This window comes from Ovis canadensis, chromosome 3 (genome assembly GCF_042477335.2).
Source record: "Ovis canadensis isolate MfBH-ARS-UI-01 breed Bighorn chromosome 3, ARS-UI_OviCan_v2, whole genome shotgun sequence".
NCBI lineage: Eukaryota > Metazoa > Chordata > Mammalia > Artiodactyla > Bovidae > Ovis > Ovis canadensis.
In genome coordinates, this window is record NC_091247.1 from 16,871,305 (window position 1) to 16,884,981 (window position 13,677).

Here is a 13,677-nt window from a genome sequence, read left to right on the forward strand (position 1 = left end):
TTCATCTCTGCCCATGTTCTCCTGGACAGCTGAGGGGCTGGGACCCGGGGGGTGAGGTGGGAGGTGGCAGGCTGGGCTGCCCACCTCCCTGGAAGGCATCGCACTACCACCCCCCCAAAACCAGAATTTCCTACTGCTCCAGGACCCATTCAGGCTCCAGGAGGCTGACCTGTGAGGTCATCAGACTGGAGGCCGACGGTTCCCAGGACCAGAGGAGGGCTCCCGGGCAGTGTCACCCACGGGGATGCTAAGGGACACCACTGTGACCAGCTCTGCCCAGCTGCAAGAGGAATGGCCTCCTGTCTCAGACACGCTAGGCCGGGCTTATTGCTCTTCTCTCAGAAAGAGCCTCTGCTCACGCTCTCCGTTACATGAGGAAGCAGCATGGGCCTCCCTTCTGTGGTGCTTGCTGAGCTGGTTCTCCTTGTGGGTGACAGGAGAGAAAACAGTCCCTCCTGTTAATGGAGGAGCAGAGCGGTTTGTACAGAAGATGCCCTCCTGCACCTCGGTTCCTGCTTGCTTGGCGATGTAGTTAAGGAGGCTGACATTGCTTCAGGGGCCCGACTCCAGGAGCCCCTGCCGGTCAGGTGAAGACTCCCAGGTGATTGGAGGTGGAGGTGGGGGTGTGGTGGGGGTGGGTGCGGTGGGTGGGCAGGACGTTTCCGCCAAATCGGAAGGGAGTCGCCTCTCAGTTCTAGACAGTCGGGTGAACTGTGGACGGAAGACTGGTCTCCAGCCAGCTCTTGAGCCGTGAGAACGTTTTCTGGTCTGAGCAGAGAAGCAGCACTTTCCGGGCAAGAAGGCTGGTGCTAGAGGCCGAGGATGGACCGTACACACACCGGAAATCATCTCATCTGGGAGTAATTCTGACAGGGTGGCAGGAAGCCGGGAAGGCAGGGACTCCGGGGAAGAAAGCTGAGCCCCAGAGCTGCTAACGGCTCCCGGAGCGGCCAGCCTCTGACCTACTTCTTCAGAAGCCCTGCATCAGCGCGGATTCCTGGAGCCGGAGCCAGGCTTGGACGGGGGCCGAAGTGGGAGCAGGGCTCCCTCTCGTGGCCTGTGAGCCTTCGGTCATGGAGGAGGGAAGGGGGCCCAGGAGGTTGGGTTGACCGCAGCCCTTTCCCGTGAACTCGCTTCCTATGCTGTTGTCTGTGTTCCTTTGTTTCCAGTGGGTTTTTTTTTCTTTTCTTTTCTTTTTCATTTCAAAATAAGGTTTATTTGGAATGCTGCTGCTGCTGCTAAGTCACTTCAGTCATGTCCGACTCTGTGCAACCCCGTAGACCGCAGCCCACCAGGCTACTCTGTCCCTGGGATTCTCCAGGCAAGAATACTGGAGTGGGTTGCCATTTCCTCCTTCATTATTTGGAATAACTTTCTTTAATAATTCTACATTTTTATTCTGGGGAATGCGCAGGTATAGACAACACGGTCTTCACCATTTATTAAAAAGGTGTAGTCTTTGTAGTAATTTTTGTATTAATTAGTTTTTTGTATTACTTTTTGTATTAATTAGTTCTTTGTTTTAATAATTCTATATTTTTATTCTGGGGAATGCACAGGTATAAACAAAATGTTCTTTACCATTTATTGAAAACGTGTAATCTTTGTATTATTTTTTGTATTTTTGTATTAATTAGTTTTTTGTATTCATTTTTGTATTAAGTAATTTTTTGTATTCATTATTGTATTAATTAGTCTTTGTATTAATTCAAAAAGATAAGCAGCTTCTTTCCTGTAAAGAATTCTCACCGCACTTGAACTCAGACTCTGGAGTACTTAGCAGAGAGGAGTCTGGAATGGCCAGCCAGAATCAGTCAGTCAGTTTTCTTTCCTCTCAATCAGATACGTGAGATAGGAACTCTAGTTCTAAATATTAGGAAAGAGAGGGAATATGACAGCCTGCTGCAAACTTCAGGAGCAGGCAGGATGCGCTGAGTGGAACGTGCCATCCCATCCACCTCTGTTCTTTCTCTCCCTCCGCAGGACGACTTCCTCCTGATCCATTATGATAAAGGGCCTTGCAGGAACAAGCTGGGCCACTCCAGGGCGTCTGTCATCTGGCATCGGACACAGGTAGGAGGTGGCACGCCTGGGGTTTTGATCTTGGGGACAGAGACACACACACACACACAGAGAGAGAGAGAGAGAGAGAGAAACAGGACCTGTGTGTGTCATTTCCAGAAGACTTGCCAGCTGGACAAAGATCTCCCATATAGAAAAACAGCTAGTAAATGCGGTAGCTGCCAGAGTTTTTCCTGGACCGAGATTATGCTTTTGGTAGGCCTTTCTAACATGAATGGTGGTGGTGGTGGTTTAGTCGCTAAGTCATGTCCACCTCTTGCGATCCCATGGACTATAGCCTTCCAGGCTCCTCTGTTCATGGGATTCTCCAGGCAGGAATACCGGAGTGGGTTGCCATTTCCTTCTCTAGGGGATGTTGCTGACCAAGGAATCGAACCCAGGTCTCCTGCATTGCAGGCAGATTCTTTACCTAACATGAATACGCCCCATGTTTTAGCACATGATGGCTCTTCAACATCAGCCATCCGATTGCTTGTGCCTACTCCTGGCCTTGCTCATGACCTACTGTGCATGGTCCGTCCTTACTGGCTCTTATTGTAGAGTTCCCATAGAGGCCCCGGGTGAGCACGTTAGTCACAGGGAAGGATGAGAGGGAAGGGATGGAACGGTCCCTGCACCGTGATGTCTGTGCAGCCGGTCGGTGGGATTACTCATACTTTCAGCAGATGTTTACTTCCTCCTGTGTGCCTGGTGCTGTTCTAAGAGTTGGAAACACTAGTGAAGGAGATCAATGGAGTTTTCCCTTATGGCTGCACATCTCCTGTAGGGACAGTGAGCCAGGAGCAGCATATGGTGTGAATTCAGATGTAGGGAAGGGGCGATTGGGAGGGGTCTTTAGATGGTGTGGCCCGGAAGGCTTCTTGGAGGTGGTGCCTATGGCCAGGGACTGAGTGATGGGGAGCTGGTGGTGGGAGTAGGTGGGACAGGGCAGAGGGGGCTGTCCAGGCAGAGGAGGGACAGTTCATACAGGGGGACAGTCTAGGCAGAGGGGATAGAGTTGGGCTGAAGGGCAGAAGTGTGGCATGGAGGTCCATGCGGACAGAGCAGGAGGAGGTAGCAGTGGTCAGAGATGATCAGGGTGGACCCCATGGGCATTGCAGGCTACGGTATGATGTTCAGGTATGCTGCAGGTGTGGAGGGAAGCCCCTGAGGGGACCAGCAGGCAGGTGTCAGTGCAGGCCAGCTCCTGGGGTAGGGAAGAGCTTCAGTTGGGCTCCAGCCTTGTTCCTGGCAAGTCTCAGCACAGCCCCGAGGCAGGCCATCTGGGAGTCGCAGGAACCGAGTCTCAGGTGGTTTCCTAGGAACAGAGACGGGCTGCCTGTAACTGTGCTTCTCCCGTGATCTCCACTGCAGACCCCCTGGCAGGGCCAACGGGTCTTTGGCCGGCCGATAGTAGACAGTCCGGCTTTGTACCTGTCCTCTCCGCCTGGTAGAGAGGCCGGTGCTGCAGACAGTGTGTCAATAAAGGCCCGTGGCTGCATTCCAGGAAATTGCTTTTAAAAAGCAGGGGCTGGCATTGACTGGGATGCAAGCTGGGCAGTTCGGAGTGCACTAAAACCCATAAATTGGGCATTAAGTGGCTGAGTTGTAAGGTATGTAAGTTATAGCTCCATAAAGTTGTAAGAACAAAACAAAGCACAATGGACTGTGAACTCCATCTGGCCCGAGGGCCAGTCTGTTGACCTCAGTGTGAGAGTGGATTTGAGCTGCATTTTATTTTGCCTTCCGGGCCAGCACGGCCAGCTCCAGGGCTCCCCCACCCTCTCTGCACTGGAATAAGATACCGAACAACAGAAATAGACTCTCACGCAGTTCTAGAGGCCAGGAGGCTGAAATCGAGGTGTGGGCAGGGCCTGTCTCCCTTGGAACCGGTAGGAGGGTCCCCCTGCCTCTTCCAGCTCCAGGTGGGGCCCTGCGATCCCAGGTGTGTCCCTCCGGCCCTTCACCTTGTCTCTGCGTCCAGACGTCCCTCTTATGAAGACACCAGTTGTAATGGATTAGGGTCCATCCTGGGAATGTCATCTTAACCTGATTCCCTCTGTAAAGAATTGAAGAGCCTCTTGATGCAAGTGGAAGAGGGGAGTGAAAAAGCTGGCTTAAAATTCAACAGTCAAAAAACTAAGATCATGGCATCCGGTACCCTCCCTTCATGGCAAATAGATGGGGAGAAAGTGGAAACAGTGATAGATTTTATTTTCTTGGGCTCCAAAATCACTTTAGAGACTCTTGGACAGAAAGGAGATCCAGCCAGTCAATCCTAAAGGAAATCAACCCTGAATATTCATTGGAAGGACTGATGCTGAAGCCCCAATACTTTGGCCACCTGATGTGAAGAGCTGACTCATTTTAAAAGACCCTGATGCTAGGAAAGATTGCAGGCAGGAGGAGAAGGGGACGACAGAGGATGAGATGGTTGGATGGCATCACTGACTCTACAGACATGAGTTTGAGCAAGCTCCAGGAGTTAGTGATGGACAGGAAAGCCTAGTGTGCTGCAGTTCAGGGTCACAAAGAGTCAGACTGAACAACAGCAATCTCCGTAAAGACCCAGCTTCCGAACAAGGAGCTGTTTTCTCTCCTTCCCGTCTCTCCCCATGGCTGGAGCCACAGCGAGCTTCCCAGGAGTGCCTGAGCGCCGGTGGAGATTGTCACCCTGTCTGATTACAAGGCTGGGCTGTGTGGTCACACCTCAGCCCTCATGCCTGTTAATTCTCAGGAATGAGTCTCGTGTTTCTGGGGTTATGAGCGGAGCTGAAAACAGGCACTTGGAGAACAAGCCCTGAAGAAGTGCAGAAACATGGACAGGGCTTCCCAGACTCCATCATTATTGAGGAAGAAGCCTGTGGACACCTCCCACCAGCTCCTCTTGGCCTCATCGGTCAGCACCTTCTAGGGGCAAATACTCAGCGCCAGCTCTGAGCAACCCCTGGAGCCACGTGGATGAGGGACACGCCCCTGATCTCAGGCCCCTCTCAGGGCTGGTTAAATTGAGCAGAGGCACCTTCAGTGTAAAGCAGGCAGGCTGCCAGCCCTCTGAACTCATCCACCCCCTGCCTTGAAACACACACACGCGCAGCCAGTGTTCTGAGAATTATCAGCGGGCTGTGGGGCGGGGGCGGGGGGCAGGCTACATTGTAGTTTTGGTCTCTTCTGTGGTGTCAGCTCTCCTGGGATAGCCGTTTCAAGCTGCCAGGGTGATGCCATTGCATGGAGAGCTGGGGAGAGGCATGGGAGCAGCCCCCTGTATCCCCAGACACAGCCTCTCTGACCTGACCTCCGAGCATTCGGGCCATGGTGCGGCCGACACTCGCCGCGTTCAGTGCCCAGTTTCAATGAACGTAATGTGTTCTGATCGTTCTACCATCGCTTTGACCTGGCTTACCGCTACCAAGCCCTGGAGCTGCGTTGAAGAACTCTCTCTAGGGGAGAGGACTCAGAACCTCCCGGACTCCACTGGGACGGTTCGTCCCATACTCACACATTGGACATTTGTGAAGGTAGAGACTCTGGGCTCTGCTTGGGGGCTGGTGATGGTCACACAGATCAGGCTCTGCCCTGATTAGTGGGTGCCTTGACAAACAGTCTGAGTGGTTAACCATTCCTTTAAATCAGGGTTTGCCTGGGGTGAAGGGTCCTTGTTTCACGTGATTCCCTCTTTATCCTCTGTCCCCACAGTATATCATTTCTGTCTGACATGTTTATAAAATGCTAAGTGATGATTTTTGTTGTGAGATATTTGCTTCCTGTCCGACTCTTCTGTTGGCTGACTTCCTTCTGACTATAACTGTTTCCTCCTTTTATAATGGAAGAGGGTCCTGGCTGTTCACCACTCAAAAGCCGATAAAGAGGCCAGGTTGGTTGGAAAGAAAGTTTGCTTTATTTTGGAAGTTGGCAATAGGGTGGGGTGGGAGGGCGAAGGGTGGACACCTGTCCAAAAGCTGGCTTTCCCCCCACCCTCAGCAATCAGGGGACACGAGCTTTTATACACAGAAGGAGGGGGCAAGAAGCAGCACAGTCAGCTCTATCTGTCACCTTCATGTTGGTCATCAGTGGTCTGACCAGCGTCATCTTGATTGTTCTAAGTACAGTTAATCTTTAGTTCCAAGGTTGGTTGGTTCCCATCTCCTTGAGGACAGTTGTCAGAACTGTAGCAGCTCAGGTCATGACTGCAGTCCAGTCATCATGTAATTAACTCCTCCACCAGGTGGGGGGTTCAGTATCTACAAGACAGCTCACAGGACACGGCTCCGAATATTATCTCTAGCCCTTGAGGAGGAACTGAAGGTCCTTGACTTTGCTTAATGCCTTAAACTGTTGTTGTTTGGTCTCCTTTGATTGTTTCCCTTTGTTTGCGTAGTCTTACTTCTCTGATCAAATGTGTTCTTTGGCTAACATATTTCCACAAACAAAAGGCAGACAGAGGATGTAGGGCTGGGGCGAGGACCTTCAGGGTCCTGCTTTGTTTCACTGTCACCAATTGGGAATGACTGGGTAACCTAGCTGTTTCGACAGCACGCCGAGAAGGAGGCAAGGTAGACGGAGTGAAAGCGGGGGTGTCTTATTGACCAAGGATGTGAGCATCTGGTCAAGGGTTTTGGTCTGTTTTTGATGCAAGAGTCCCTGGCTCCCTGGACAATGAGAGTGTGTTCCCAGTGGCCGAGGTGGTTCAAAGTGCCCTGCAGATCAGCGATGCCTTCCTGTGGGTTTTACGTATTCTGAAATAGCCATGTGCGTGATTTTATCAGAGTGTGATCTGAATTCAGACCTCACAATTGCACTACTGACGTTAAATTCAGACAAATGGACTTAGCTCTTCAGAAAGCATGGACCGTTATCATGAGCACAGTCTAATTTATAAACACCATGTGATGTGTGTGAGTGTGTGTGTGTGGTGTGCGTACACGTGTGTGTGCAGGTGTGTGCATGTGCCTGTGATAGTTTTCAGGTAAAATCAGAAGTCAAGGGACACTTTTGCTCACCCCGCTGTGATGCTGTAGCACTGTATCATATTATCATGAGCTAATGATATTATGTTATCATATTTCAGAGCTAATACTAACCCTCAGAGATGTTTTACTTCATTTGTTTATTTTATCATTGAGAAACTGCTTCCTAGGTGGCGCTAGTGGTATAGAACCTGCCTGCCAAGGCCGGAGACATAAGAGACACGGGTTCAATTCCTGGCTAGGGAAGATCCCCCGGAAGTAGGAAATGGCAGCACACTCCAGTATTCTTGCCTGGAGAATCTCCATGGACAGAGGAGTCTCGCGGGCTCCAGTTCATGGGGTCGCAAAGAGTGCGACATGACTGAAATGACAGCACGAAGCCCAGAGAGGTGAACACACTGAGTCAGAATTGGAGCCCCTGGGTTTGCGTATTTACCGCTCTGAACACTAGGTGGCAGATGAACTCCACCTTCAGTTCAGATTCCTGCTGTAGCAGCTGATGGAGGGAGCCAGGTAAAGGGCAACCTCCCAGCTTCTTTGTCCAGCTTCCCTCCCTGATTTGAATGACAGCCTGTGTACACTTGAGGCTTATTTCCTTTAATATGTACTCATCCCTAGGGGTAAACGCATGTTTTAAACCAAATCAACATTTGTAACAGTACACGTTAGACTTTAAACTCCAGGAATAACACAGGTCTTATTGTTCAGTCACTCAGTCATGTTTGACTCTTGGTGACCCCATGGACTGCCGCATGCCAGGCTCCCCTGTCCTTCACTATCTCCTGGAGTTTGCTCAAACTCATGCCACGTCATTTCTGGTCACTCCCTAAAGCACCGGGGTATGCCTTTCTACTCTCCCACATGGAGTGCCTTCTCCCAGTCATTCCTGTTTACCACCTGTCTCCTCGTAAGCCGTATAATCTCAGCCGTTTCCCGTTGCACACTCTTCTGCCCATGGCTCATGTATGTGTCCGGCTGCGGGTTTCCTTTACACCTGGAACCTGATAGCAGTTTTTGTAAACTGTATTATTATCAGCTTGTAATCATGCTGTCTTTCTACCAGACTGGGTGGTAGCCGAGAGCCAAGGTCTTATGTGCCTCTGTGTTTTCAGCATCTAATACAGTGTTGGGCTCAGAGGATGCTTGATGGCTAATTGAATCTGTAGTTGAATGGATGTTTGGTTACTTTGATGAAAGGAGGGAAAGGAAGAAGAAAGGGGGGAAACAGAGGGAGAATGAAAGGAAGGAAGTGAAGGGAAAGAACTATGGGCAGATGGATGGATGGATGGGTGAGTGAATGATGGATAGGTGGATGGTGGGTGGATGATGAGTGGGTGAATAAATGGGTTGATAGATGAAGGGATGGATGATACAGGTTGTAGATAGATGGATAGATGGATGGACAAGTGGAAGGAGAGATGATGGATGTATGGAAAGATGGATGGATGTTGTGTGTATAATGGATGGATGGTTGGATGGACGGATGAGTGGGTGCATGGATGGATGGCTGGATAGATGGTGGATATACGTGGGTGGATGATGGATAGATGGGTGGGTATAGGTGAATGTATGCATGTATGGATGGATGGGTGGATGGATGGACGGATAGATGAATGGATATGTGTGGATATAGGTGGATGGATGGATAGAGGTGGGTGGATGGATGGACAGATAGATGAATGGATATAGGTGGATATAGGTGGGCGGGTGGATGGAGGGCTGGGTGGGTGGATGGTGGCTGAGTGGGTGGCTGAGTGGCTCATGCCTGTGCAGCCTGTGGGCCAGCCCCCTCACCCTCTGCTCTGTCTCCGCCTTGCAGGTCGTGGGCATCTTCGCTGGCTTCGGGCTCCTGCTCCTGGTGGCCTCCCCTTTCCTGCTCCTGGCCACTCCGTTTGTGCTTTGCTGCAAGTGCAAGTGCAGTAAAGGTGACGACGACCCTCTGCCCACCTAGAGAGCGGCGCGATGCTGGAGCAGGACCCCCACCTGCGGGAAGCGTGGTTCCCCCACCCCACCCCGCTGTCCCCCTCTCACTAAACATCTCTCTTGCCTTACGTGCCCCATTGAGCTTCACAGTGTCACGCCAGGACGCCGTGATTCCAGGGACTGATGTCAGGTCGTCGGCCGAGGCCCCAGGTGCAGTCACCCCCGGCATGGGAGGCAAGGCCGGCGTGGGTGGGGCGTGTCGCACAGGGTGGGTCTCTGCAGACTCGCCGAGGGAGGTGCTGTGCAGAGCACCCCCCACCCCGGCGACGTTCTCCCTGTCCCGCTGGACCGGGACCCTCCATGTTGCCGAGGGGACTTCCTCATGCAGAGTGCAGTCTGTCTCCTCCTTGGCTTCGAGCTGGCGCCCCCTCGTGGCTGAGAGAAGTCCTTTGAGGATCGTGCTCCACTTCAGACAGAATCCGAGTGTTCTGACTTGAGAAAAGCACTCTGTTTATGACAACTCTTTTTATTACTAATGACATTTAGTAAAATCCTTTTTAGAAGGCATTTCCCACCCCCCCCCACCACACCCCCAACCGAGTAGTGAAAAATCAACACGGTGCATCGAAACCATTGTATGCCTTCTCTTGAGATGTGCAGTTTTAAGAATTTATGGTTAAATGGCCTTTCTGGCTCGGCCACTTTGCAGGAGATTTAGGAAGCCTTGCGTGCTCTTTTTGTCTTTTCTTGACGCTCGTGGAGACTTTTTGGATTGCTGTACGCTGTGTACTGTTATCAGCGCGTTTCCTGTATCTTTAAACAGTTGCGTTTCTTTAAACATACTGATGCATTTAAAGGAACATCTCCAACCTAGGTTCGCCTTTTGTTTTCCTCTCTCTGGTGATTCAGGTCCGCTCACAGGGCTCCTCTCTGTTCACCCAAGGATCAGCAAATATTTTTTCGTGTCTTCAGAAACCAAATGTTTTACTTGGTAATAGTTTTGTCGAGAATCCCTGTGGTTTGGCTGCAGCGTCAGTGCCCTCAAGCAGACAAAACCAATCAAATAGTGACCCTGAATTCTGGGGGAAGAGCTTCCTGGCAGGGGGCTGGGGGGACAAGCTTCTGGATGTTCAGTTTTTGAAATGACTGAGTTATTCTGGAGAAATCATCTCTCTTACACAGTTCCAAGTCCCGCTGCTTACCCTTTTGCCCCTGCTGAAAAAAAATCTTCCGCTTCACTTAGTTGCTCTGATTGAGGCGGCGTTCCCACTTGGACTTTTACAGCTGCGTGTGACCGTGACCAGGGCAGGCAGATGCCCGGATCAATAACACATACCGGGCTCCACAAGTTAACTTTGGGTTATGTGTGCTTTACAGACCGTTGACTTTACTGTGGCTTTTAAAGAGCACACTGATTTCATCCAGCTTAGGACTTCTAAACATAGTGGGCGATTGTTGTGGATTTATCACGGTGGAACTTTTTAAAACTTATTAAGCATTCCACGAAAGAGTAAAATGAAAATGAAGTCTTTTATCTCTGCTGTTTGCTTATGTCAGGCATATTTGTACAGCGTGGTGGTTTGTATCCTTGACTTCTGCGTTTGTGTATCCGTCTCAGGTCCTCGATTACCTTCTCGTAGAGAAATGACTTTTATTTCTTAACATTTAATCAGCTTAGGAGAAATAGGATCACTCTTTCCCTCTAGGATTTATTTTCTTTTTAAAACTGAAGCCATTTTACGGAGCCAGTCTGTGTCAAAATTATGTGCAGAACAGCCTCCATATAATTGCAGTTTGAAAACTCACTAACAATAAAAACATGCCCAGGGCCATCTGCCTGGATGAAGCCTGGGCACTGAGTCTCTGTGGCTGGAGGTGCTGCCATCAGGGTCAGGCCTGGGGGTGGGGAATGGCTTTTCTGGAGAGAGCGACAGCGCCCTGGGGCCTGAAGATGAGCTGGGTGGCCCAGGCTTGAGAGCTTACTGTGATTTGCAAATGCCCTTTAAAGTCCTCATGGAAGACAGCAGGCTCGCGGCCTGTGTCCAGTGGTCCACGGGGCAGAGCTTCCCATCCCAGATCATCCTGTCTGTACTTGCTGCTGCCCGTCGTGCCCAGGGGTCCAGGCAGTAGTGCCCCTTCCTTCAAGGTGGGGACCAGAGCTGTTGGAAACACTGCCTTCCCTGGGCCAGAGCTCAGGTCCTTTTGTTCCGAGCAGGCTGGGCCGCCTGCTCTCCTGGGGGAGTCCATGGGTAGACCCTGCACACACAGAGCCCCTGCCAGCCCTGTGCCTTTAGCCCTGACACTTCGCCACACATGGTGCGACCCAGGTAGGACACACCGGGATTCTGGGGTCACCCGGGGTCTGAGTCACACCTGCTTGCTCTGAGTTTTTACATCAAGCCTGCCTGAGAGTGCTCGGTGTGATTTAGGTAAAGAAAAAATAAAGCTGTCCATTCCCTAGAAAGACACTGGCAGGGTCCCCTTGAGATCCTTTCGGAGATGTGCAGCATCACCATCCGACTCCTCTCCTTTGAGCGAGGAATGCCATACCTGTTGTTCGTGGGGACGCAGGACGGCCCGGGCCTGACGTCAGGTGTACACGGGACGTGGGAAGATGGCCCGTGTTGTGGGTTCTGACCTTGCCGTCACTCCCAGGGAAGCCTGGGTGTTTGACAGTGTGGATGTGGCTTTAATTGAAGATGACCTTTGACAGGTGGTGTTCACACTGGCCCTCTGCAAGCACACATCCGTTGATTCATTTAGAGGCCTTTAATTCTGGAGGGGGTGGGGAGGGGAAGAAGAACATGGAGATGGACTGTGGCTGAGTGCCCCTGGCCAGGTGGGGGTGACGGAGGGTGTGGTGATCTGAGTCCTTTGGGAACGGACGGCGCAGTGAGGTTTCACTGGCCATGCCTGGGCTCTGAGCGAGGCTCCACCCTGTGTCCTGTAGCCTGGCCAGCCCAGCTTCACCATCATCACCGGGGACCATCGCCTTCAGGGGCATCGTTGTAGATGGTCACTCAGCAGAGACCAACCCAGGACCTGAGCATAAAGAGAACCTTTTAAGGCCCGAATGCTGGCCCATCAGTGTTTCCTCCACCCCCAGGAGGAGCTAAGAAACCACGTCTGCTCCCTCTGGCATCTTTTTAAAGGGAACAGATTCTCTTTACAACATACTGTTTCTTAAAACCAGTTTAAGAACCAGACCAATTCCTGATTAGCACATAGGACCCAGGGAAAGGGGCTTATCAGATATGCAGAAATTACTCCAAGATGATTTTATCTTTCTCACCTGTGTTCCAAAAGTTACAAGTTGTTTTGCAAATTAGAAGAGAGTGTTTTCGCTTGGTTGTCTTTAAAAATGAGAGTTCTGGAAAGAACCAGGGTGGGTTTTTTGTGGTTTTTTTTTTTTTTGTGGTTTTTTTTTTTGGTCTATTTCTCACCTTCTCATTGATTAATAAATATCTGTCTATGTATATATAAATCACAGTGAAATCATCAAGGGAAAACATTTTGCATGTATAAAGCTTCCTGAAGGTCTCTCAAAAATACCAAAGCTTGTTTATTCCTTATCATTAACCCAAGCCCTTATGAAAGTACACGAAATGAAGAGTTGTGACTGGTGTTGTCAGAAATGCCAGCTGGAAAGAAGGGGGTGCATGAAAGAAGAATGACTGATGTGTCCCGACCCGGGGAGCCTGCGGTTTGGGGGCACCAAGCCCATGCTCACCCCTCTTCAGTTTGCACAGTCCTGTCTTCCGAGATTCCAGCAGCCTTCAGGGAGGGGTAGGTACCCGACCTTTCCCTCATCTCGCGCTCATTTTGCCGTGGGTGTATTCTCCCCTTGTGTAAAAACATGCATGAATGGGTCATGCACATGTATACGTTGTGTATTTGACAAGTGGTGGTAAAGACAAACAAACAACAAAAAAAACCAAAACAAGTTTGGTTTGTGTTTTCGAGATATCCGTACATTTTCTGCCACTCACACTGTGATGTATAAAAGAGCTGTTTGAACGCCTTTTAATGTCGTGTTTTGTACTTTGGAATCGTGTAGACAAGTTTGATTTGTAATTTCAATACATATTTTAAGTGTATTGTGTCTTATGTAGTTTGTCCCCCACCCCTTTAGAAGGGATTTCTTTTTAAAGATATTTTGGCTGGAATACAGGTTACTTTTGTAAATCCTGTCTGGCTCCATCTTTCTTACACTCTTAGTTGACTGCCGGCTTGAAGATCGAAAATATTGTGAGGACTGGAGGTGGACGGGAGAGGGTCCTTATGCCACTGGGAACACAGCTTTAAAAAAAATTGAGTTATAATTAACATGCAGTAGGATAATGTTATGGGTGTACTGCATTGTGGTTCAGTATTTTTATACGTTATGAAATGATCACCAACAGTAACACCAGCAACCATTTGTCACATGGTACCTGTGACTGTATAAAGGTGTTTCAGTCTTACTGACTATATTCTCTATGCTACATTACATCCCAGAACTTGCCTTACAGCTGGAAGTGTGTGCCTCTTCATCTCCACATGTTTTATCTACCCCCCAGCCCCCTCCCTCTGGCAACCACAATTGTTGTCTGTAACTGTGAGTCTATTTCTGCTTTGTCTCCTTTGCCCGTTGCTGTTGTTTTGTAGATTCCACGAGTAAGTGAAATCACACGGTCTTTGGGTCTCAATGTCTATGACTCATTTCACTTAGCGTGATACCCTTCGG

At 50.1% G+C, this 13,677-nt stretch overlaps 1 protein-coding gene across 17 annotated transcripts in view; it reads left to right on the forward strand.

Annotated features, from left to right (window-relative positions):
- RNF144A (ring finger protein 144A) overlaps positions 1-13,136 on the forward strand; it is a 132,123-nt gene extending 118,987 nt beyond the window's left edge. For all 17 annotated transcript variants that reach the window (XM_069580146.1, XM_069580144.1, XM_069580154.1 and 14 more), the window contains 2 exons: positions 1,984-2,073; positions 8,848-13,136. In XM_069580146.1, coding sequence (XP_069436247.1) covers positions 1,984-2,073; positions 8,848-8,979 — 222 coding nt within the window. In that variant the 3' untranslated portion in view covers positions 8,980-13,136. The remainder of the gene's footprint in view (positions 1-1,983; positions 2,074-8,847) is intronic.
- Positions 13,137-13,677: the final 541 nt, after the last annotated feature.